This window comes from Mesoplodon densirostris, chromosome 4 (assembly GCF_025265405.1).
Source record: "Mesoplodon densirostris isolate mMesDen1 chromosome 4, mMesDen1 primary haplotype, whole genome shotgun sequence".
NCBI classification, from domain to species: Eukaryota; Metazoa; Chordata; class Mammalia; order Artiodactyla; family Ziphiidae; genus Mesoplodon; species Mesoplodon densirostris.
Genome location: NC_082664.1, coordinates 44353849 through 44379555, shown reverse-complemented (window position 1 = coordinate 44379555; position 25707 = coordinate 44353849). Strand labels below are relative to the sequence as shown.

The 25707-nt window shown below is 35.3% G+C and overlaps 1 protein-coding gene across 10 annotated transcripts in view; it reads left to right on the top strand.

Annotated features, from left to right (window-relative positions):
* KIAA0586 (KIAA0586 ortholog) overlaps nucleotides 1-25707 on the top strand; it is a 107347-nt gene that overhangs the window by 27307 nt on the left and 54333 nt on the right. For 9 of the 10 annotated variants that reach the window (XM_060096136.1, XM_060096135.1, XM_060096134.1 and 6 more), the window contains 8 exons: nucleotides 2543-2737; nucleotides 4204-4391; nucleotides 6198-6311; nucleotides 7855-7935; nucleotides 15274-15467; nucleotides 16776-16894; nucleotides 21166-21365; nucleotides 25389-25548. In XM_060096136.1, the coding sequence (XP_059952119.1) occupies nucleotides 2543-2737; nucleotides 4204-4391; nucleotides 6198-6311; nucleotides 7855-7935; nucleotides 15274-15467; nucleotides 16776-16894; nucleotides 21166-21365; nucleotides 25389-25548 (1251 nt within the window). The remainder of the gene's footprint in view (nucleotides 1-2542; nucleotides 2738-4203; nucleotides 4392-6197; nucleotides 6312-7854; nucleotides 7936-15273; nucleotides 15468-16775; nucleotides 16895-21165; nucleotides 21366-25388; nucleotides 25549-25707) is intronic. The other variant, XM_060096142.1, reaches the window with a different exon arrangement.

Below are 25707 nucleotides of genomic sequence, written 5' to 3'. Positions count from 1 at the left end.
CCTATAGATTTTATTTTACTAGGCTTGTGGATGATATTTACCCTAATGTTTCCTTGTTTCTTAGAGCTTGCTATTAACTTATATTTGGGGTTTGTAAAGCCTTTGCAAAAAATAAGTTAAGGTTTTAAAATACTTTTAAATCCAAAAATCACTTTATGAAGTAACCCTTTTGATGGTAGAAGTGATTGAGAACCTATGGACCCAGGCTCCTCCTGGGGCCTTGGTGCCTGTTATTCCCTCTGCCTGGAGGGCTTTTCCCTCAGACCCTTGCATGGCTCACTCAGTTCTTTCAATCTCTGCTCTTAGCTGTTAGCTCCTCAGAGAGGTCTATGTTGACCATCCTATCCAAAATATTATCATCTAACCCTCTCCATTCCCTTGCTCTGCCTCTTGTTCCTCATAGCACTTTTCACCATCTGACATTATACTTTTATTTATCAATTTTTTTTCCTTACTAGAGTGTAAGCTACATGAATACAGTTGGTTTATTCAATACTTGTAGTCCCTGTGTCTGGAATGATGCCAAACACATTCTAAATGCTGAAAAAATATATTTGAAATAAACATTCAAGGGGCTTCCCTGGTGGTGCTGTGGTTAAGAATCCAGCTGCCAGTGCAGGGGACATGGGTTCAAACCCTGGTCCGGGAAGATCCCACATGCCGTGGAGCAAATAAGCAACTAAGCTCGTGTACATCTGACTTTGATATTGTTTCTAAAAAATCTTTAAATACATTTTTTAAATCTTTAAAAGCATTAAAAGTGCTTACTATGATGTTACTATTAGACACTATCTACATTCAATTCCCCCTCTGCCTTTAAGTTTCTGAGCGTTAGCAGTGAGAGAAGTTACTGCTAGGCACCGTTCAGATTCTATATGGCACCTACAGTACAAACATGGAAGCAGAGGTATCAGTACCACCGCAGAGGCCCCCTCCACTGAAGAACCATTTGTTTGTAGCAAGCAAATTAAACGGCAGTCTTCTCTGAGGTGGTTGCCTGGAAGCCCAGAATTCAAACTAATCTATTGTATTATAGTAAGCAATAAGCAACATCATCCCTTTCAGACTAAACAGAACTGGGTGGAAACTAAGAAAAAGAAAAAGAAAACCTACCTTAGGTCTAACTAGGGTTCAATTAAAAAGATTTTTACAAATACCTTTATCTGTCCATCATTATTATACTAGGTATTGTGAAGGCCACAAAGAGTAAGACATTGTCTTAATCCTCTTAAACTGGAGGACTTCCCTGGTGGCACAGTGGTTAAGAATCCGCCTGCCAACGCAGGGGGACATGAGTTCGATCCCTGTTCCAGGAAGATCCCACATGCCATGGAGCAACTAAGCCCATGCACCACAACTACTGAGCCCGTGTGCTGCAACTACTGAAGTCCATGCTCCTAGAGCCCATGCTCTGCAACAAGAGAAGCCACTGCAACGAGAAGCCCATGCACCACGACGAAGGGTAGCCCCCGCTCGCCACAACTAGAGGAAGCCCACACGCAACAACAAAGACCCAATGCAGCCAAAAATAAATAAATAAATTTATCAAAAATAAATAAATAAACATTCAAGAAAAATATTCCTTCAGTTGAATGAATGAATACTTGAGAACATGATGAAAAAAAATATAGATGTGGTACTAAAATTTTTCTTCCTCGGATCATAAAACTATATTTAAAAGTCTAGATTTATAAAACTGCTCTTATATTAAAAGTAAAAATGTAGAAATGTCAGGTATTTATTTATCAATAAAAAATATTTTAGTTTCTTTTCCTTTACACTTTTAGTTTTCTTCACTTTTCCCAGGTTCCACAGAAATTTATGTTCTTCTCCAGGGAGACAGATAATCAGAAAAATTTCTAATTATTTAAGAATTCAGGATTTAATATCTATATAGGTTTACTAAATAGTGATTTAAAAATGTATAATGTTATTCTTCAAGGTTTTAATAATTATAGAATTTGATTATCTGTACATAATTTCAAAGGATAAAGCCTGGTTATACAGAATAATGAGAGGATGAAAAAATTTTCAATTCCAAAAATGATCATTAACTTTCTTATACTCATAGGAAAAAACATAACGAGTTAAGTAATACGTTCTGAATATTCTTTTGAATCTTTATTCCACATTTTTTTCTAGTTATTGTATCTTTTCTATCATAGTAGTTGCACAAGTTGTTACATCTATTCAGAGGTTGAAAAACCATGACCTGCAGGTCAGCTGCCTATTTTTATAAATAAAGCTCTATTGGAACATAGCTATTCTCATTCATTTAAGTATTGTCTATGAGTGCTTTCATGCTACAGCAGCAGAGTTGAGATGTTGCCACTGAGACCACACAGCCAATGAGGCTAAAATATTTACTATCTGAGCAATTAAGAAAAAGTTTGCCAACCCCTGGTTTACTTATATTTTGGGGCCCTGTAACCTTATATAGAATGAGATCTTTCTGTGAGGAAGGGTTGCTATATTTGTAGATGACTGCATAGTAGATGTTCAAACAATATTTTAAAATATCTGCCATTGGTCATTATTATAGGCACTAAAGTAAAGTCAATAAGAACACAAACTGACTTTTATGCAACAAAACCTACAAAGACAGATTCTAAACTGCAACATACCATAACTACACTGTCTCCTGGTGAGCAGCAGTATTTGTTCAGCCCAAGCCGGGAAATGCCTACTTTTTCAGGTACACTGGAAGGTCATCTAATTCCTATGGCAGTTCTTTTAGGTAAGACACAACAAAATATATGGGGTAAATTTTAGAATTCTAATCAGCAACAGCAGAAATTACAAAGTGATACTGACATAGTAGTCACCTACCTTTTCCTTTATGTGTTGTTTGTATTTGTGAGTAGGGCCTCAGAATGTGTCTTACTTTGTGTAGTAGCAGTCTCTGAAATGATGCTATATTTTCACTTACAGGAAACATTCTTTTGGTATTTTATAGTATATTTCTGTAGATGAAATGAAATTAAAATAATGTTTAGACATGTCATAGACATTCATAATAATTAAAGAACTTGAGGATTTTGATTGGTTTAATATCGTTATGTCTTAGGAGAAGTACTCCGAATTACCTTTTATATACTTTTGGACTAGGCCATGAGAAGTAAAAATTATGTAGTTGTGTGTTCTAAGCTAATAATTTGTTATTAACTTATTTGAGGTCTCTCAGATCCATCATTGTAAAAGTTGAGCAAATAATTTTTGTTCTCACACTAGCTCTTCAAATTTTGTTAGCTATTTTATTCTTTCAATATCACTGCGATTCTTAATTTTGATGAATTATTTAAATGTGAATTTTTCAACATAAGAGAATTTTTTATTTTTGATATTATGGGTTAATAGCATGTCAACTTGGTAGCTGTCTGTTCAAACATGTCTTCTACTAAAATAATAGCTGATACTTATAAAGTTCTTACTGTGTGCCAGGGACAGATCTAAGCACTTTATATATATTAACTTATTTAATCCACTGTATAAAACGCATGGTAATGTACCAATTTTATAAATGAAGAAACTGAGGCACAGAAGAATTCAGTAATTTGTCAAAGGCCACATAGCTAGAGTGGAGCCAAGATTCAAACCCCAGGCAGTGTGACTTTAGAGTCTGTGTTTTTAATGAATGCACTGCACTGTCCCTCTTTACTTTGAAATTTAGGAAACAAATGGAACTTTTGAAGTGAAAGGTAACAAAATTTTGATAGCTATGATAGTTAGCAGATAGTTGGCCTACGTGCTATTTATTGGTAGTCAAACACTAGTATTTTGTTGTCGGTTTTATTTTTGTCTGTTGCCGCTCTATGAAGATTTGAGAATAAAAATAATACAACACAATGCAATACACTTTAGTTTTGGCTTTGCCACTTACTATCATAACCTTTGAAAAATTAAGTTATGTCTCTAAACCTCTGTTCCCTCAAATGTAAAATGTGGATAATATTAATACTCCATAAGCTTATTTAAATTAGATAGTGTATGTGAAGTGTTTAGTACATATGAGCACCTAATGTTAGTCGCTGCTAAAAGGATGACATGGTGGGTATGATGGCGGTGGTGATGATAGAGGAAAAGGTGATTGCAGATAGTGCTTTCCTTTCCTATGAGAATTTAGGCATAAAGATCTAGGTTTTATATTAGAATTTTCTCTTTACTTCTGAAATGGTTGACTCCTTTTCCCCCAAAATTTTTTAGGACAAACCCAAAGTAATAGTGATTCCATGCCACCTGCTGGAGTAATTGTAAACAAGCCACACCCTGTAACAGTGACTACTTCTATTCCACCATCATCTCGAAAAACAGAAACTGGAGTAAAGAAACCTAACATAGCAGTTGTAGGAATGAAGTCAGAAAAAAGGGATCCTCCTCAGCTTACTGTGCAGGTATTCAGTGTGCATGAACAGAAAAATTTAAGGAAAAAAATATTTGGCTTAACTTTAGCACTTAAAATCTATTATATTGCTTCATGAAAACTGTGCTTTCATGATGGGTCTTTCCTTCTTTAAAACTATGATATTAATGTGATATTGCTATCCTCATTCTGCATGATTTAAGCTACCTTTTCTAAGCTGATAACTCATATCCAGGTGACTTGATGATATTCCAAAGGGAACAATTCAATAGTATGTAATAATTAATTTTAAAAAGGCTTAATGTGTTTGTCTTATATAATTAATACTTTAATCTTTATACAAACATATATAAGAGGACTTGAATGAATGGAGAGAGAACTTATAATGTGAAGCTTAAATATTCAAGATGACAATTCTTCCTAAGTTAATGTATAAGTTAAGTGAAATTGTATTTTTAAAAAAAGCCATGATTTTTTTAAAACTTGAACTTTAGGATCATTTTGACATTTGAAAGAACAAAGGTTTAGAAAAGTTGAAGTGTTTTGATACTGGTCCTATTTCAGAAATAGCCTTGGTTATTTAAAAAGACTGTAATATGTGATAGATAGTTCATTAGTCAGTGGGAAATAAGATTATTTTAAATGAAATAATGTATGTTATAATTAGTTAGCAGTGTGGAAAATAGATTGGTTTTAGACTCTAAACTTTTACTGTGTAGCAAGTGAGTTCCAAATAGGCAATAGGCTAAAGTATAACTACAAGATATAAAAACATAGAAGAATTAGAAGATAATTGCATGTAGTCCTATCAAAAATGAAGTTAAGTCTGGATATAGAGGATAGTTACGATAGAAAATAGATTTGAATCTATAAAATCTAAAACTTATATATGTAAAAGATTCCTAAATGAAAAGGAAAACAACATACAGTGAGAACATATGAAAGGAATATGATGGAAAGTTTTAATTTTTAAAGATAAAAACCTCCATAAATTAATAAGAAAACATAAGAGCAAATCCAGAAATATTCAAAGAACATGTATAAGACTCTACAGAAGAGGAAGTTATAAGCAGTCAAATTGTGTAATTTAAATCTTGCTAGTTACCAAGGTAATGCAAATTAAAATAACAATAATATACCTCCATTTAAAAACTGTTCTTGCTGAAACACTTCTATTATCTAATTTGGGTGAAGGTTGGGTAAAACATAATTAGTTATGTTTTTGATGATGGAAATAGAGCTCTTCATCGCATTTTGGCAGTAATTACCAAGAATCTTAAATATTTATGCTTTTTGGCTCAAGAAGTTAGCCTAATATCTGGCTATCTAGCATAATGAAATAATTCAAAGTTCAGAGAAAAAAAACCCTATGTATATATGAAGTTTTTTGGAGCGATATCTATCTATCTATCTAATAGTGAATATATAAGGAATATCCTAAATGTTTACCAACAGGAAATGATTAAATAAGGCATGTTTTTTCTTGAAATACTATACAGTCATTTAAAATACTATTATGAAGTCTATATGGAAGTATAGTAAGGTGTTTATGACCTAATTACAATGGAAAATCAGGAATGAAACTGTTTTAGAATTTAGCTATGCATAAGTTGATAGTAAAAACATAAAGGGAATAGTGAAAATGATGTTGTCTTAAGATAATAGGATTCTTTGTGTTTCCCTTTTATTTTCCAAATTTTGTAAAATATGTTTTCATATTTAAATTTGTTATCCATTGACTTTGCAATAAAAAGTTAAATATGTTATTGATACATAGATTCACAAATATTTGAGTCAAAATGATGAACTGAAAGCTGGATGTTGTATTCTGTTTTAGGTATTACCTAATGTAGATATTGACAGCATTTCAAATGGTAGTGCTGATGTTGGTCTATCTCCGTCTAGTCCCAAAGAAGCATCTCCTCCTCCTCCTCTGAAAACCTGGATACAGGTATGTTCAGAAATGTATTCTATATCTTTGAGCAATGTCTGACTATGGATTTTTAACTAATGTTATTCCATGCAAAGTCTTCCATTATAATCTATTTTAATAATTTTGGTTTTAAGGAAAAGATTCAAAACAAATGTGAAATTGCTTTTTTTTAATTAATCAATCAATTTATTTTTGGTTGCGTGGGTCTTTGTTGCTGCGCATGGGCTTTCTCTAGTTCCATCGAGTGGGGGCTACTCTTCATTGCGGTGCGTAGGCTTCTCATTGCAGTGGCTTCTCGTTGCAGAGCGCGGGCTCTAGGCTTCAATAGTTGTGGCACATGGGCTCAGTAGTTGTGGCACGCAGGCTCTAGAGCACAGGCTCAGTAGTTGTGGTGCACGGGCTTAGTTGCTCCACAGCATGTGGGATCTTCCCAGACCAGGGATCGAACTGTTGTCCCCTGCACTGGCAGGCAGATTCTTAACCACTGCTCCACCAGGGAAGTCCCTGAAGTTGCTCATGAACTCGAAAAAGAAAGTTTGTTTAATATCCTTACATTTATAAATGTTCTGAAAATGATAATCCTTAAGTTGTAAGACTTTTTTTTGGTAACTTAAGTTGTAAGACTCATATGTGAAGGAAGAATTTCTGTCTCTTTGAAGAAGAATCTTGATTTAAATGGGAATTAAATTATAGTTCTCCTGAATGTGAATTTTATAGTGACAATTGGAGTTTATGTTTTGGGATGTTACTTTGTCATCATACTATTGACACGATGCAAAAATATGCATTTCTTTCTAATATTTATTTGCTGCTTGTGATTGAATGACAAAATTATGACTTTACTACACAGCAAAATAGCACTGTAACATTTTCCCAGGTTTCATCTATGGTAAGCAAATTTGTTCATTGAGGATACAGTTTTAAGGAAAGGAAGAACATCAATTTTTCACAGTCAGAAATAGTAAAATAGAACTGGCCCTGAATGGCTCTTGTGCCTAATTTTATTTTTCATCAATAATTTTTTCAACCAGAAGTTTATTAAAACATATATGATTACAAATAATTTTTTGGACTGTTCATCATTCTGCTCTCAGGAATTGTCTATTGTGGTTTTTGGTGACTAGATTATATATAGTGAGGCCTAGAGGCTAAATTTGTAAAATAATTATTTTGTTTGTCTTTCTAAATTATTTGATTCTGTATCTGTCTTTTTGTGAGTTTGTATATGTGTAAACTTATATATCTATACATACAAACACATTTCTTTATCTTAATTCTAGGAGAGAAATCACAATTATATCAACTTGATCAATTGACTTAAGTTGCATTGTTGGTAGAGTCCTTGATAGAAAAACTGATACCTAGTTTTTTATAGCTATTGAAATGATGACTTGGAGACTAGCTTGGATTTCATTTACTAGTTAAATCAAGTCTGAGCAGGATATCAAAATAAAAAATAGGGGCATGTAATTATAAGCTTATGCTATGGTATTATGATAAATTAGGTATAAATTTAAAAGACATTAAACACAACCAAAACTTTCTGAAAATGCTTTCTTAGACTCCAGAATTTACAAAGGCAGATGAAGAAGAGGTGAAGTTTCCAGGAACTAACTTCGATGAAGTAATCGATATCATACAGGTAACAAAGCTTATTAGCAATCATGTGAATTTATTTTTCTACTAGCATTTTTTACGTGATTTGATTATCTTTTTTTTAAAGACTTTATTATTTTTACAGCAGTTTAGGTTCACAGCAAAATTGAGAGGAAGGTACAGAAATTTTCTATATGTTCCCTATCCCCACACATGCATGGTCTCCCGCATTATCAACATACCCCAACAATTTTGACTTGTTAAAACTGACACATCATAATCACTCAAAGTCCAGGGATGACCTCAGGGTTCCCTCTTTATGTTGTACATTCTATGGATTTGGAAAAATGTGTTCATCATTATGCTATTATACAGAGTATTTTCTCTGCCCTAAAATCCTCTCTGTTCTGACTATTCATCTGTCCCCCCTACCCACCCCAGTCCCTGGCAACCACTGATCTTCTTACTATCTTCATAGTTTTGTCTTTTCCAGAATGCAGTCTAGTTGGAGTCATACAGTATGCAGCTTTCTCAGATTGGCTTCTTTCACTTAGTAAAATGCACTTAAGTTTCTTCCATATCTTTTCATGGCTTGATAGCTCATTTCTTTTTAGCACTAAATAATATTCCATTGTCTGGATGGACCACAGTTTATTTATCCATTCACCTACTAAATGACATTTTGGTTGTTTACAAGTTTTGGTAATTATGAATAAAGCTGCTATAAAAATCTGAGGGAATTCCCTGGTGGTCCAGTGGTTAGGGTACTGTGCTTTCACTGTCAGGAGCCCGGGTTCAGTCCCTGGTCGGAGAAGTAAGATCCCGCAAGCCACGCTGTGCAGCCAAAAAAAACCAAACAAATGAAAACAAAACCAAACCAAACATCTGTTTTTTTCTGTGGACATAAGTTTTTAACTCTTTTGAGTAAATATCAAGGAGCACAATTGCCGACTTATATGGTAAAAGTATCTTTAGATTTGTAAGAAACCGCTGAACTGTCTTCCAAAGTTGCTGTACCATTTTGCATTCTCACCAGCAATGAATGATAGTTTCCGCTGTTTCATATCCTTGCCAGCATTTGGTGTTGTCAGCATTCCAGAGTTTGGCCATTCTCATAGGTGTGTAATGGTATCTTATTGTTGTTTTAATGTACATTTCTCTACCTCAGCATGATAAAGGCCATATACAACAAGCCCACAGCAAGCATCATTCTCAACAGTGAAAAACTGAAAGCATTTCCTCTAAGATCAGGAACAAGACACAGATATCCACTCTCTCCAGTTTTATTCAGCATAGTTTTGGAAGTCCTAGCCATGGCAGTCAGAGAAGAAAAAGAAGTAAAAGGATCCAAATTGGAAAAGAAGAAGTAAAACTGTTACTGTTTGCAGGTGACATGATACTATCTGTAAAAATCTTAAAGATGCTACCAGAAAACTATTAGAGGGACTTCCCTGGTGACGCAGTGGTTGAGAATCTGCTTGCCAATGCAGGGGACACAGGTTCGAGCCCTGGTTCGGGAAGATCCCACATGCCACGGAGCAACGAAGCCCATGCGCCACAACTACTGAGCCTGCACTCTAGAGCCCGTGAGCCACAACTACTGAGCCCACATGACACAACTACTGAAGCCCACGTGCCTAGAGCCTGTGCTCTGCAACAAGAGAAGCCACCGCAATGAGAAGCCCACGCACTGCAACAAAGAGTAGCCCCCACTTGCCGCAACTAGAGAAAGCCTGCATGCAGCAACAAAGACCCAATGCAGCCAAAAATAAATAATAAATAAATAAATAAAGTAATTAATTTAAAAAAGAAAACTACTAGAGCTCATCAATGAATTTGGTAAAGTTGCAGGGTACAAAATTAATACACCGAAATCTCTTGGATTCCTATGCACTAACAATGAAAGATCAGAAAGAGAAATTAAGGAAACAATCCCATTTACCAGTGCATCAGAAAGAATGAAATACCTAGGAATAAACCTACTTAGGAGGCAAAAGACCTGTACTCAGAAAGCTATAAGATGCTGATGAAAGAAATCAAAGATGAGACAAACAGATGGAGAGATATACCATGTTCTTGAATTGGAAGAATCAATATTGTTAAAATGACTATCCTACCCAAAGTAATCTACAGATTCAGTGCAATCCCTATCAAATTACCAATAGCATTTTTCACAGAATTAGAACAAAAAATTTCACAATTTGTATGGAAACACAAAAGACCCCGAATAGGCAAAGCAACCTTGAGAAAGAAAAACGGAGCTGGAGTAATCAGGCTCCCTGACTTCATACTATACTATAAAGCTATAGTAATCAAAACAGTATTGTACTGGCACAAAAACAGAAATATAGCTCAATGGAACAGGATAGAAAGTCCAGAGATAAACCCACACACCTATGGTTACCTAATCTATGACAAAGGAGTCAAGAACATACAGTGGAGAAAAGACAGTCTCTTCAATAAGTGGTGCTGCGAAAACTGGACAGCTACATGTAAAAGAATGAAATTAGAAGATTCCCTAACACCATACACAAAAATAAACTCAAAATGGGTCAAAGACCTAAATGTAAGACCAGGGACTATAAAAATCTTAGAGAAAAACACAGAATGCTCTCTGACATAAATTGCAGCAAGATCTTTTTTGATCCCCCTCCTAGAGTAATGAAAATAAAAACAAAAATAAGCAAATGGGACCTAATGAAACTTAAAAGCTTTTGCACAGCAAAGGAAACCATAAACAAAACGAAAAGACAACCCACAGAGTGGGAGAAAGTATTTGCAAATGAAGTGACTGGAAAGGGAGTAATCTCCAAAATGTACAAATAACTCACATAGCTCAATATCAAAAAAACAAACAGCTCAATCAAAAAATGGGTGGAAGATCTAAATAGATATTTCTCCAAAGAAGACATACAGATGGCCAACAGGCACACGAAAAGATGCTCAGTGTCACTAATTATTAGAGAAATGCAAATCAAAACTACAATGAGGTATCACCTCACACTGGTCAGAATGGCCATCATCAAAAAATCTACAAACAATAAATGCTGGAGAGGTTGTGGAGAAAAGGGAACCCTCCTACAGTGTTGGTGGGAATGTAAATTGGTACAGCTACTATGAAGAACATTATGGAGTTTCCTTAAAAAACTGAAAATAGAGCTAACATATGATCCAGTAATCTCACTCCTGGGCACATATCTGGAGAAAACCACAATTCAAAAAGATACATGTACCCCGTGTTCACTGCAGCACTATTTACAACAGCCAGGACACGGAAGTAACCTAAATGTCCATCAATGGAGGAATGGATAAAGAAGATGTAGTACATATATACAATGGAATATTACTCAGCCATAAAAAAGAACAAAATAATGCCATTTGCAGCAACACGGGTGGACCTAGAGATTCCCATACTGAGTGAAATCAGACAAAGACAAATATCATATGATATTGCTTATATATGGAATCTAAAAAAATGATACAAATGAACCTATTTACAAAACAGAAATAGAGTCACAGGTGTAGAAAACAAACTTACGGTTACCAAGGGGGAAAAGAGCGGGGAGGGATAAATGGGGAGATTGGGATTAACATATACACACTACTATATATAAAATACATAAGTAATAAGAACCAACTGTATAGCACAAGGAACTCTACTCAATACTCTGTAATGACCTGTATGGAAATAGAATCTAAAAAAGAGTGGATATATGTATAAGTATAACTGATTCACTTTGCTGTACAGCAGAAACTAGCACAACATTGTAAATCAACTATACTCGAATAAAAATTAATCCAAAAATTCACATTTTGCTGATATATGATGTGGAGCATCTTTTCAAATGCTTGTTTGCCATTTGTACATCACCTTTGGTGAGGTGTCCATTAAGGTCTTTGGCCCATTTTGAAAATTGGGTTGTTTTCTTATTATTGAGTATTAAGACGGTTTTTTGGTATATTTTGGATAACAGTTTTTATCAGAATGTGTCTTTTGCAAATATTTTCTCCCAGTCTGTAGCTTATCTTCTAATTCTCTTGACATTCGTTTTCACAGAGCAAAAGTTTTTAATTTGAATGAAGTCCAGCTTATCAATTAGTTCTTTCATGGGTTGTCCCTTTGGTCTTAAATTTAAAAAGTCATTGCCATACCCACAGTCATCTATGTTTTCTCCTATGTTATCTCTAGGAGTTTTATAGTTTAGCATTTTACATTTAGGTCTGTAATCCATTTTTTTTTTGTGGTACGTGGGCCTCTCACTGTTGTGGCCTCTCCCGTTGCGGAGCACAGGCTCTGGATGCGCAGGCTCAGTGGCCATGGCTCACGGGCCCAGCCACTCTGCGGCATGTGGGATCTTCCTGGACCCGGGCACGAACCCGTGTCCCCTGCATCGACAGGTGGACTCCCAACCACTGTGCCACCAGGGAAGCCCTGTAATCCATTTTGAGTTAATTTTTGTGAAGGGTGTAATCTCTGTGTCAATTTTTTTTTTTTTTGCCTGTGAATGTCCATTTGTTCCAGCACCATTTGTTGAAAAGATTATCTTTGCTCCATTGTATTGCCTTTGCTCCTTTGCCAAAGATCAGTTGACTATATTTATGTGGATCTATTTCTGGGTTCTTTGTTGTGTTCCATTGATTTATTTGTCTGTTCTTTCACCAGTACCACACTGTCTGGATTATTGTAAGTCTTCAAGTTGGATACTGTCAGTCCTCCAACTTTGTACTTCTCCTTCAATATCATATTAGCTATTCTGGGTCTTTTGCCTCTTCATATAACTTTTAGAGTAAGTTTGTTGATATCTCCACAATAACTTGTTGAGATTTTTATTGGAATTACATTGACTCTATAGATCAATTTGGGAAGAACTGACATCTTAACGTTATTGAGTCTTCCTCTCCATGAAGGTGGAATATCTCTCCGCTTATCTAGTTCTTGATTTCATTCATTAGAATTACGTAGTTGCCCTCATATAGATCTTGTACTTGTTTTGTTAGATTTATACCTAAGTATTTCATTTGGGGGGGGGTGCTAATGTAAATGGTATTATGTTTTTAATTTCAAATGCTGCTTGTTCATTGTTGGCATATAGGAAAGTGATGGACTTTTGTATGTTAACCTTGTATCCTACAAATTTGCCATAATTGCTAATTAATTTCAGGAGTCTTTTTGTTGACTTTTTCAGCTTTTCTACATAGATGATCATGTCATGTGCAAAGATAGATGATCATGTCATGTGCAAAGATAGTTTTATTTCTTCCTTCTCAATCTGTATACCTTTAATTTTCTTTTCTTGTCTAATTATATTAGCAAGGACTTCTAGTACAATGTTGAAATGGAGTGGTGAGAGGGAACATCCTTGCCTTGTTTCTGATGGTTGAATATCTTTTGACCATCAGTATTATGTAATAGAGCTTTGAGAAACTTCCTTTTACTTTGCAGTTAAATATATTTTTGTTTTAAAATTGTAAGGTTGTTATTCTGTAATACAGTATTATCTTCTATATCACCTAGCTACCTCCATGAAACTTAATGATTGTTAGCTGTTTCCCACCTGCATCTCCTCTCTCCTGCTTCCTACTTCCTTCTTTTCGTTTCCTTTGGTTTCCCTCTCTGCAGTCTGTCCTTTCTTCATTCTATTACATTTGTCTGTTTTCATTTCTGGATTATTGGCAAGTTCGCCAGTTAGTTCATATTGAGGAAAAAAGTTGTGAGGGGTCTAAAATCCAAGGGAAGAGCCCATATAGCAGGAAGAGATATAGAAATGATAGAAATGGTTAAATAGAAGGAGGGGAAAAGTAGCTGGAAGTAAAATATAAAGGATTGGAGAAAAGATCATAGAACATAGAGACTACTTGAATAATGATGTGTCAATGTACTTTAAAGAAGACATTTGTTCATATTTCTTAGACTTTCAGAACCAAGACTAGTTTTGTCAATCATAAAATAAAATCCTATTTTAGGGCTTCCCTGGTGGCGCAGTGGTTGAGAGTCCGCCTGCCAATGCAGGGGACACGGGTTTGTGCCCCAATCCGGGAAGATCCCACATGCCGCAGGTCGGCTGGGCCCGTGAGCCATGGCTGCTGAGCCTGCGCATCTGGAGCCTGTGCTCTGCAACGGGAGAGGCCATAACAGTGAGGGGCCCGCGTACCGCAAAAAAAAAAAAAAAAAAAAAAAAAAAAAATCCTATTTTAAACATTAAGAGATATGCACTACATTAATGTTACTATCTCACCAGTGTGTCTTCTCATGTGAGCTCGACATGAATGTTTTGAAGGTAAGAATATAGCAAAGACATTAGACAACTGTTCAATATGAACAGTGAAAGGAACATTGTAGAAATAGCAAAGAATTTGGACTTCAAAGACAAGTGTTTCTATCCTTGCTCTGCCACTTAATAGCTGTGGACTTCATTTTTCAATGGGACAATATTATTGAGTTATATTTTTTAAAGAGCCCTAACTTTTTTGAGATACATATTGCATTATTTACAGATAAAATGATATGGTATCTGTTGTTTACTTCAAAATGGTGTGCAAAGGGGAAAGTGGATGGGGGAAGTATAGATGACACAGAGTTCATTATGAGTTGATAATTGTTAAAGCTGGGGAACAGGTAAGTGGGATTCTTATTATTTATATATAACAGATATTGTACATGAGCACTATTTTGTTCACTTTTAAACATGTATATTTTTCATAATAAAAAGTTTTAAAATTCCAGAAGTAACTCTTTTGATCATGATGTGATGGTACAAATAATGTGTAAGATGACCTAACTGCATATTTAAATGTAAATTATATGTTCTGTAAGAGTAAGCAGTAATATTTGGAAGTGTTAGTTTTACTATGATAATAAATTTATAGAGGGAAATGTTAATAATGTTTTATGTAGGAATAACCAAGTTTTCTAGTTTGTTTTATGATTGTTTAAAATGAATATATATTTTTAAAAATATTTATTTATTTATTTGGCTGCGCCAGGTCTTAGTTGTGGTACGTGGGACCTTCGTTGTGATGTGCGGTATCTTTTAGTTGTGGCATGCAGGATTTTTAGTTGCGGCATGTGGGATCTAGTTCCCTGACCAGGGTTGAAACCTAGGCCCCCTGCACTGGGAGCGTGGAGTCTTAGCCGCTGGACCACCAGGGAAGTCCCTGAATATTGGGCTTTAAAAACACAATATAATTGTGTAATTAAGTTTCTTCAGTGTGATTTATATGACAAGTGTGTATACTATAAATAATGTGATATCACCAATTAGAAAATGCTATTGATTAATTTAGAAGTGTTGGTTAATTCACCTACCTAAGTTGTCTCTACTTGGCACTCAGTAAGTGTTGAACAGATACACGAATATAATAGTTTTGTTTTTATTATTACCAGGAAGGGGAAAAATGTGATGAAATTCTGGAATACTCTGAACCAATTCTGGAGTTTAACAGAAGTGTTAAAGTTGTTTCTACAAAATATAATGGCCCTCCGTTTCCGCCAGTTGCTTCTACTTTTCAGCCCACTACTGATGTTCTGGATAAAGTAATTCAGAGAAAAGAAACATTGGAAAATAGCTTAATTCAGTGGTGAGTTTACAGTGGTGTTGGGATGAACAGAATTATAGTAGCAAGTATAAATAGAATGTATGAAATTTTGGTTGAAAATCTTCCTTGTCTCCTTTTGTTTATTAAATTTTTCCTTTGCTGTAGTCACTGGGCACTATCTGACATGAGGCTGAGGGTTTAACTGTTGCAGGTATTGTTTCTGTCCTTGAATATTTGTACTGAGGCTGTCTATTATGACAAAAGAGGCTATTGCTGAGTAACAAAGCATTAAAAATGTACAAGTTCTTTAATCCAGTGGTTTATTAACAGAAATTTATCCTAAGGAAATAATCAGTTCTGCTACTAGGCCATAGAATACTTGGCACTTATAGTGCTTACTACAAACAAGGCACTGTTTTGTTTGTTACTTATATAAACTCATAAACTCTACTTTTATACCTATTTTTACCTGTGGGAAACCTTAAAGAAGTTATGGAATAAACTAAACAACTGAATATTCATACAGTTATCAAGATTGGGTTTAGAAAAATATTTAATGATGTAGAAAGATATTAATAACACTGGTGCATAAATGAAGCAGGATACTAATGATGCAACCACAGTTTAGAAGAGCTCACTCAAAAATAAATGTGCGTGGGAAAAATACTGAAAAATAATACCAAATTGTTAACTAACTTTGTTTATTCTTGAATCTGGGATTGTGAGTGAGCCTTATCTTTTTTTTTTAACTTTTATGTGTTCTCTGATTTTTACAATGAACATCTATTACTTGTATAATAATTATTAAGATGCCTGTTAGCTTCTCTAAAGAAATGTACAAAATCAGTCCTTACTGTGTTTCCCTTCCTTTTCCTCTCCTACTTCCCTTCCTAAAAATGACCTTGAAAGTAAATTTTCTTTCCCTTTTTAGAGGAAAACTACCTGTGTTGCAGTCTATATATTTATTTCCTTGAAGAGAGGGCAGCTGGACTTCTTTTCTAGCTTTGACCTATATGTGCTTTCAGAGTAGGGAACCCAACATTTTAGGTGCATGATATGCCAGGTAATCATTGACCTAAACCTTAATTTGAATTTATGAGGGCTGTTAAAGTTTTCATTAGACTGATCAGAAAGATTTTAATTTGATAAACTGCCTCCCACGCAGAGATTCGGTTTGTTTTTCTAGGAGATATATTTGAATTTTTTCTTCTTTCCAGATTCAACTTTCAGAATGACTGCTTTCACATTTAAATGTTTGTGTCCATGGGCACCAGTTATTTTTAAGGGTGTTATTTCTAACCATCTATACATTTCAACTAAATTTAGGAATCCTTAACTTTTTTCCCCCAGGGTGGAACAAGAAATCATGTCAAGAATGATCTCTGGGCTTCTTCCAGTCCAACAGCAGGCCACAGCTGACATCAGTGTCTCAGACAGTGAGGCCAGTGAGCCATTGACTTCTGACATTGGTAAGTGAAATGGAATCTTTTAGCTTTTTTTGTTATTATAAGACAAAACCTTCAGGTTGTTATGGATTTATATATTCTAGAGGTCACGTAGTCCTTGGTTGACAAAAGATAAAAGTCCTCTTCTTTTCAATGTCACTTCCCAGTTTTCTGTAGTGGAATTTATTTTTCCCTCACTCCCTTATTACATACTGCAGCATTCAGATTATGCTATCAGTGTCCATCCCTCCTACCCCCAATCTCTCCATTATTTCCCATAGCACTTTGTGTGTGTTTGTGTGTCTGTGTATCTTTTTTTTTTTTTTTTCCGGTACGCGGGCCTCTCACTGTTGTGGCCTCTCCCGTTGCGGAGCACAGGCTCCGGATGTGCAGGCTCAGCGGCCATGGCTCATGGGCCCAGCCGCTCTGCGGCATGTGGGATCTTCCTGGACCGGGGCACGAACCTGTGTCCCCTGCATCGGCAGGCGGACTCTCAACCACTGTGCCACCAGGGAAGCCCCTGTGTATCTTTGTTATAGTAACCATCAAACTGTATTATGATTGGCTTGCATATCTGTCTCACTATAAATTAAATTGAGTTATAAATTACTATAAATTACTCACTATAAGCGTGATCAAGTAAGCGTGATTCTCCTTTAGAGCCTAGCCCTTGACTGACACCTAAGAAGAGTTTAAGCATTCCCTGAATGGGTAGAGTCTCTTTCTTTAGGGAGCCCACACCATTCACCTCTTCTTCCTCCGTCCTCCTTCCTCTTCCTCTTCTCTCCCTCCTTCTTCCTCCTTTTCATCCTCCTCTCCTTCCCACTTTTCCCTCTCTTTCTTCATTAGCTTTTTGAGGCATAATTTACTTGCCATAAAATTCACCAATTCTAAGTGTACCGTTTGACAAGTTTTGTTAAACAAACACAGCCACATATTAGCCACACAATCATGTTATAGAAGAACATTTCCATCATCCCCAACTGTCCCCTCATGCCACTTTGCAGTCAATCCCTAACCCCCTCCCATGCCTACTAGACCCTAACAACCACTGATCTACTTTCTATCATTGAATTTTGTCTTTTCTAGAATTTCATATATATGTAATCATACAGTATTTAGTCTTTTGTGTCTGGCTTCTTTTATTTAGCATAATGCTTTGGCAGTCATGTTGTTGCATATAGTAATAAATATTACACACCATGTATGTACCATAATTTGTTAATCCACTTACCAGTTGATGGACATTTGTAGTCTTAGTTTTTGGCTATTATAAATACAGCTGTGCTATGTATATTTGCAAACAAATCTTTTATACACATCTTTTAATTTCTCTTGGTCATATGGTAAGTAGATATCTAACTTTATAGGAAACTGCTAAATGTTTCCAAAGTGGCTGTTCTATTTTGCATTCCATCCATCAGTGAATGAGAGTTCCAGCTGCTCCACATCCTTACTAATGCTTGTTGTCAATGTTTTTAATTATAGCCATTCACTAAGCATGTGGAGATATCTCATTGTGGGTTTTATTTGCATTTCCCCAGTAACTAATGATGTTGTACAATTTTTCATATGCTTATTTGCCATTTGTATATTTACTTTGATGAATTATCTTTAAAACTCTTTTGCTCAGTTTTTAACTGGGGTCTGTGTCTTACTATTATTGAGTTCTTCATTCTGGATACAAGTCCTTTATTGTATATGTTCTGCAGATGTGTTATCCTAGTTTTTATCTTACCTTTTGCTTTCTCGGCATTGTCTTTTGAAGGCCAAAGATTAATTTTGATGAAGTTTAATTTATCAATTTTTCTTTTATAGCTTGTGATTTTTGGGGTTTAAGAAATCTTTGCCCAACATCATTAAGATTTTCTCCTATGTTTTCTTCTAGAAGCCTTATGGTTTTAGATTATAAATTTAGGTCTATGGTATGTTTTGAGTTAATTTTTATATGTGGTGTGAAGTAAAGATCAAGATTTTTTTTGTGTGTATGGATATCCAATTTTTCTAGCGTTATTTGTTGAAAAGATTATCCTTTCTCCTGCTGAATTGCCTTGACACCTTTGTTGGAAATCATCTGGCTATTATATATGTTTGGATCTGTTTCTGGACCTGCTGTTTGGCCCCATTGATCTACAAGTCTGTCTTTACATCAATACCGCACTTCTTGATTATTGTAATTTAAAAATAAGTCTAGAAATTGGATGGTATAAGTTCTCCAGCTTTCTAGCTCTTTTTTTTTTAACATTCCTATATATCGTTACCTCTATTTTTTTCCACTTCTTTCCAGTCCAGAATAACCTCCTCTTCCTCCTTCTTAAACTACCCCTTAACTGCCTAAATCCTAGACATTAGAGTCTGTATTTACTGCTTTACTTTCTCATTGCTCACTTTCTCTTTAGTTTTTATGAGCTGGCTTTCTTCTTCTTCTTAATTAAATTCCTCTCTTACAGCATTTGGTTCTCAGAGATAACCTTTCTTCAAATCCTTATTCTCCTAGAAGGCTCTAGTATGGGCATTGTTGACTACCTCTAATTATTAAAATGTTCTACTGGTTTTGGTTTCTTAGAATTCATTCTGTTGTTCTTCCCCTTATCTTTTTAATTTCTTTCAGACCTCATTTACTCATCTTTTTTCTTTTTTTCTTTTTTCTACTTGAATAAAAAATTTCCCCCAAGCTTCTGTCCCCTGCCCTCTTTCTTTTCTGTTTTTCTAGTCTCTTCTTGGTGATAGTTATCCCGTGTCAGTTGATGACCCCTAAGCTAACACATTTAGGCTGTAAACTTGCAGTTTTGCCTGTTGATGAATATTTTACTTGATGCTCCACTGGCATACCAAACTTGGTGTGTCCAGAATGCACCTCATTTTTCTAACCAACTTTATTCCTCCTTTGTTTCTCTTTCTGTTAATGATACCACTATTTTCCAAGCGCCCAGTTTCCAAAGCCTTGGAGTATCGCTTGCTCTACTTTGTTTTCTTTGGTCTTCCTTCAGTCCACACCCAGCCACGGCCTATGTCCTGGCTCCATGCAATTTATTCTTATATTTGATTAATTCTTCCTATTTAGTATAACTCAAATGCCTCTTCCACGGCTACTATCCCAGGTTTTCTTTCATCTTCTCATTTTTTGAAGGGAGGAATAAAATGACAAACAAAGTTATGAGGAAATTTTTTTTACTTAAGATTAGTACTTCTTTAATGATAAAATCATTTTGTCATGTTAGAAGATACTTTTTCAGGAGAAGACATCTAGGAGTACAAATCCAAAAGAAAACCAAAACCAGTTCATCCAAATAATTGCTCTGAGACTATTTCAAAATCTGTTGAAAAAGGAACAGATGGAAAATACCAAGTGAAACTGGAATGAAAAAGAACTGGAAGCTAAAGAGAAGGCAAAGGACCATGAAATATGCCTTGGAGAAACAGATAATCGGACTTCTGTAGCTTTTGGTCAAAATTCTGGTTGTGGAGATGGTATTCAGCAGTCCCAAGACAAGGAGACCAGTCTAGGAAAACAAACAAGTGTCTCCAAAGATTTGTCTGGTTTATGATGGATACTGTCCAAACTGCCAGATGCTTTTTTCTTCATTGCTAGGTCATACACCTCGATGGCATATTTTGGAGTGTTTGGATTCTCCACCAGTCTCTCCTGCTAGTGCAGATCAGGGCTAGTGATAGACCTCTTAGCAGTCCTTCACAGGGGTCAGGTGGTGGTTTCAGTGAGACTAATTCAGGCTTTGTAGCCTTAAGGAAAGATGGTCTAATACAGAGGGTATTTAGATCCTGTTCCCTTTTCTTTAAAAGTATGTGTGTGTGCTTTCCTGGTGCCCTACTCTTGGAAATGTGGATTGTTTTCAGATGAAAACATTTAATGTGGATACAAATCTTTTTTTTTGCAGGGGTGGGGCGTGCTGAGCGGCATGCAGGATTTTAGTTCCCTGACCAGGGATTGAACCCGTGCCCCCTGCAGTGGGAGCATGGAATCTTAACCACTGGACCACCAAGGAAGTCCCTGCAAATCCTTTTTATCACTAAATTTTGTAGTGGTAGGGAAGAGGCCATATAAGTAAATTTTCATCTGGATGTTTTCCTCCCCTTTTTAGTTTGTTTAGAGAGGATGTTCATTATGTGAGTTAACCATCTTATTCTCTGTCACAATAAGTAGATTTTGTATTTTCATTTTATTCCTCCTCACACCATCTCATACACATATGTTCACATCTCTAAAATTTTAAGAATTAAGGCTTAGAATGCAAGCATGTTTCTTGCACTTACTCTGAAATTCTTTCATTTTTTAGTGGAAGGAACAAGCAGTGGTGCCCTCCAGCTTTTTGTTGATGCCGGGGTTCCTGTGAATTCAGACATTATTAGGCATTTTGTGAATGAAGCTCTTGCTGAAACCATTGCCATCTTGCTGGGTGACAGAGAAGCAAAGAAGCCAGGTCCTGTTGTTACAAGTGTTTCTGGGGATGTTTCAATAAGCAAAACACACGTGCCGGTAAGTGTGACTCTCCTTCATGACTTGGAGTCCTGGGGAATTTTTGATACCTTTGTTAAAGGACAGTAAAATGGACAGATTTTAAATTGGGTCATAACATCATAGTTTGTGGTGGAGATTGGTTTCTTGTGGCTTTGATTACAATAACAGTTCCTCCAGCATTTTATTTTAAAAACTTTAAAATCTATAGAAAGTTGAAAGTATGATACAATGAACATCTGTGTAAGCTTTACCTACATTTACCAGTTGATAACATTTTGACACATTTTCTTTATCTGTCTTTATATGTTGTTTATTATATATGCTTTAAAACTCATTTGAAAGTTGCAGATATCATGACACTTCTAAAAGCATCAGTAGTATCTCCTAAGAACAAGATTCTTTATTACATAACCAAAATACCATTATTATGCTCCCCATATTTAACATTGATATGTTAATACTATATAATATAGAGTCTATGTTTGAATTTCCCCAGTTGTTCCAAGAATATCCTTATAGCTAATTCTTTTAAAATTCAAGATATAGCTAAAAATCACATGTACTGGGGCTTCCCTGGTGGCGCAGTGGTTGAGAGTCCGCCTGCCAATGCAGGGAATACGGGTTCGTTCCCCGGTCCGGGAAGATCCCACGTGCTGCGGAGCGGCTGGGCCCATGAGCCATGGCCGCTGAGCCTGCACGTCCGGAGCCTGTGCTCCGCAACGGGAGAGGCCACAACAGTGAGAGGCCCGCGTACCAAAAAAAAAAAAAAAAAAAAAAAAAAATCACATGTACTGCTTTTGGTTCTTATATAAAGTGATATTTTTAATCTTTAAAAGAAAGTATATTTCAGGCATTTTTGTTATTGTTTGTTTAATCAGCCTCTCTATGTTAAATAGAGTTTCTAATTTATTATGCAACATGAAATTATACAAAACCACTACCAGTGGAGGGTGGGAGGAGCAATATAGGGGTGGGGCAGTGGAAAGTGCAAACTTTTGGCTGTAAGATAGGCTCAAGTATGTACTGTACAACACAGGGAGTAGAGCCAATATTTTGTAATAACTGTAAATGGAATGTAACCTTTAAAAATTGTATGAAAATTTTAAAGAACTAAAAAGAAAAAGAAATTATACAAAACCAGAATGTACTCTGTATTACCAGTTGTTTAAAACTTCATGGTCAATTCTGATCCTGTCGATCATAAAAACATCATTTTATATAAGTGAAACATTTAAACTGACTCACTGGAGGTATAAACATAAAGTTACATATTTGAATTTTATGGAGATTGGTGTAATGTAATTGGTGTAGTGTGATTAGTGTGCCAGAGATTTGGTACATACTTTTGTTCTGTGCTTTATTAGCTCATTGGTAATGCATGCCAATATCAGAGTTGTGGTTATCTCTATGCTAATTAACTTTGGTTTGTCTTCTGCCCATATATTTCAGATATTTTCATAAGGGTGATTTAATGAGAAAATATAGAAAAATCAGTATAAATAGGAAATAAATGTAATTGTTAAGAGCATGGACTCTGGAGTTGGGAAGTTCTGAATTTGAACCCTCAGCTCTGTTACTTTAGTCTTGTCTGTATACTAGAGATAAAATACTCAGAGTTTAAATGATGACGGCTTTACCAAAATCTGCTTTCCAAATATTAAGGAGGCCAGGTTCCCCTCCCCCATTGCCATATTGTTCCTTTTCTTCAAAATTGCCATGGCTTTTTTTTGCCTTTTCATCTTCGATATATGTTTTAAAATTAATTTTCAAGTTTTGTAAAATATTTTGTTGGGATTTTGGGGGGAATTAATTCATTTTTGATAGGTTTAATTTGAGGAGAATTGACATCTTTATGATACTGTATCTTAGCCATCATAGAAGATTTTGTGGAAGATTCAATAAGATGATATATGAAAGAGCTTAATCTAGGTCCTGGAACTTGGTAAATACTCAGTAACTAATTGTTTATCATTATTACCCATTACCAAGACTAGTAGGATACCTTTAAATCCTCTCATGATGATGAGTCAGTAGCATTATATTTGAAAACAGCAGTCTTAGGCTATAGGTTTATGCTGTCAAGAAGGATAAAACATAGTATATTTCTGTCACTTAAAAAACAAAGCTAAGAATATGCTATAGAATTTCTAATATGCTTCATAATTTTTAAATTGTATATCTCTTTGCAACTCATAATACAGAATAAAGGCCAGTCACCCCACTATAAAAATATGTTTTAGAAAGAGAAAAAAAGGACAAATAGAAAAATGGGGAAAAGACATGTCCAGACAGTTCACACACAAAAAGGAAATACAAATGGCCCACATACATACAAAAAGATGGTCAGTCTCACTGACAGTGAGAAAAAAAAAAATCATTGAATCCATTTTTACTGATCAAATTGGTAACACTCTAAAAGTTTGATTAACACCATTGTTCAGGAAACCTTTGGGAAATGGGAATTCTCATACCTTCTGGTGTTATTGCATTGATAAAATAATATAACCGTATAGAGGGAAATTTGGCAATATGTATTCAAATTAAGAATGCAATTAGCCCTTTAACCAAGCAGTCTCACTTCTGGGAATTTATTCTATAGAAAATCTATACACATATGAAATGACTTAAGTCTCAAATAACTAAAAATAGAATTACCATATGACCCAGCAATCCCACTCCTGGGTATATATCCAAAAAAACCAAAGACACTAATTTGAAAAGATACATGCACCCCAACGTTCATAGCAGCGTTACTTACAATTGCCAGGTTATAGGAGCAACCTAAGTGTCCATCAGCAGATGAATGGATAAAGAAGATGTGGTGTATACACACACACACACACACACACACACACACACACACACAATGGAACACTACTGAGCCATAAAAAAGAATGAAATTTTGGCATTTGCAGCAACATGGATGGACCTAGAGATTATCTAAGGCAGACAGAGAAAGACTAACATCATACAATAGGATTTGTATGTGTATTCTAAAAAAATGATACAAATGAACTTATTTACCAAACAGAAAGACTCACAAACATAGAAAATAAACTTATGGTTACCTAGGGGAGAGGTAGGGAAGGGATAAATTAGGAGTTTGGGATTAGCAAATTAGTAACTTATATAAACTACTATATATAAAATAGATAAATAACAAGGACCTACTGATAGCACAGGGAACTATATTCAATATCTTGTGATAACCTATAGTGGAAAAGAATCTGAAAAAGAATATATATATATATATGGATGGATATATATAACTGAATCACTTTGCTGTATACCTGAAACTAACACAACATTGTAAATCAACTATACTTCAATAAAATTTTTTTAAAGTAGGAATATAGCCAGTATTTTGTAATAACTGAAAACCTAATGTAACCTTTAAAAATTGTATAAAAATTTTGAAAAAGAGTATTCTGGACAAAAAAAAATGACTTAAGATTATATTTGATAATTGTGAGGAAAGGAACTAAGTAGATAGGACATGGGTAGGAAAGGAGACTTAATTTTCACCATCATCCTTTTGAAGTTTGAATCGTTTGAATTATCTGTTTAACAAACTGATTTTAAAATGTGTGCTTTTTTCTTCCTCAGGACTTTCCATCTCTACATTGTCTTCCTTTTATCCCCCCTACTTTTTCTTATCCTTCCATTGCTTTTCATAAGCTTTGTTCTTTTGTACTGAAAGGTGATTTTTGATATCTCGTCAATTAGTTAAAATGCTCTCTTTCTGTTACATGGTCTACCCAGCTTGTGTTTGGGTTTGATCTTCAACTGTCTGTTTAATCTTCCTCTCTATATTATATAAGGGGGCCTAGTTCAGAGGCGGAGCTGTTTCAGTTGCTGGAGGCTTTCTGTAGGCCGGTCTTGAAACTAATAGCTAGAAGTTCAAGAGCTAAGATACAGAGGACTCCATTTTCCCCCCCATCCATTTAAATTTTATGTAACTCTGAATGAGATCATTTTATTTTTCAAATTACACTTATTTGGGGATTGTGAGCACCACTTATCTTGTTTTATTTATTTTAGGCAAGAGTGTGTACCCCAGTGGCTACCCCACAGCCAACTCCTCCTCTCTCACCTTCATCACCTCCTGAGGAGCGTGTGTTGGTAAAAACTCCAGATTCTTCTCCCTGTGTTTCAGATCATGATGTAGCTTTTCCCGTGAAAGAAATATTTGCTGAAGAAGGTAGAAACCTTATTTCTATAACTCAGTTTTAATTTTAGCAACTATTAAATAAAATAGCATGGTTTGTTTTATAAGAGTCTTTATAGATTAGTATACACATACCTGTTGCTTACTAGGTTCTAGTAAGTCATTTTTTCTTACAAAGAAACTAAGGGGTTG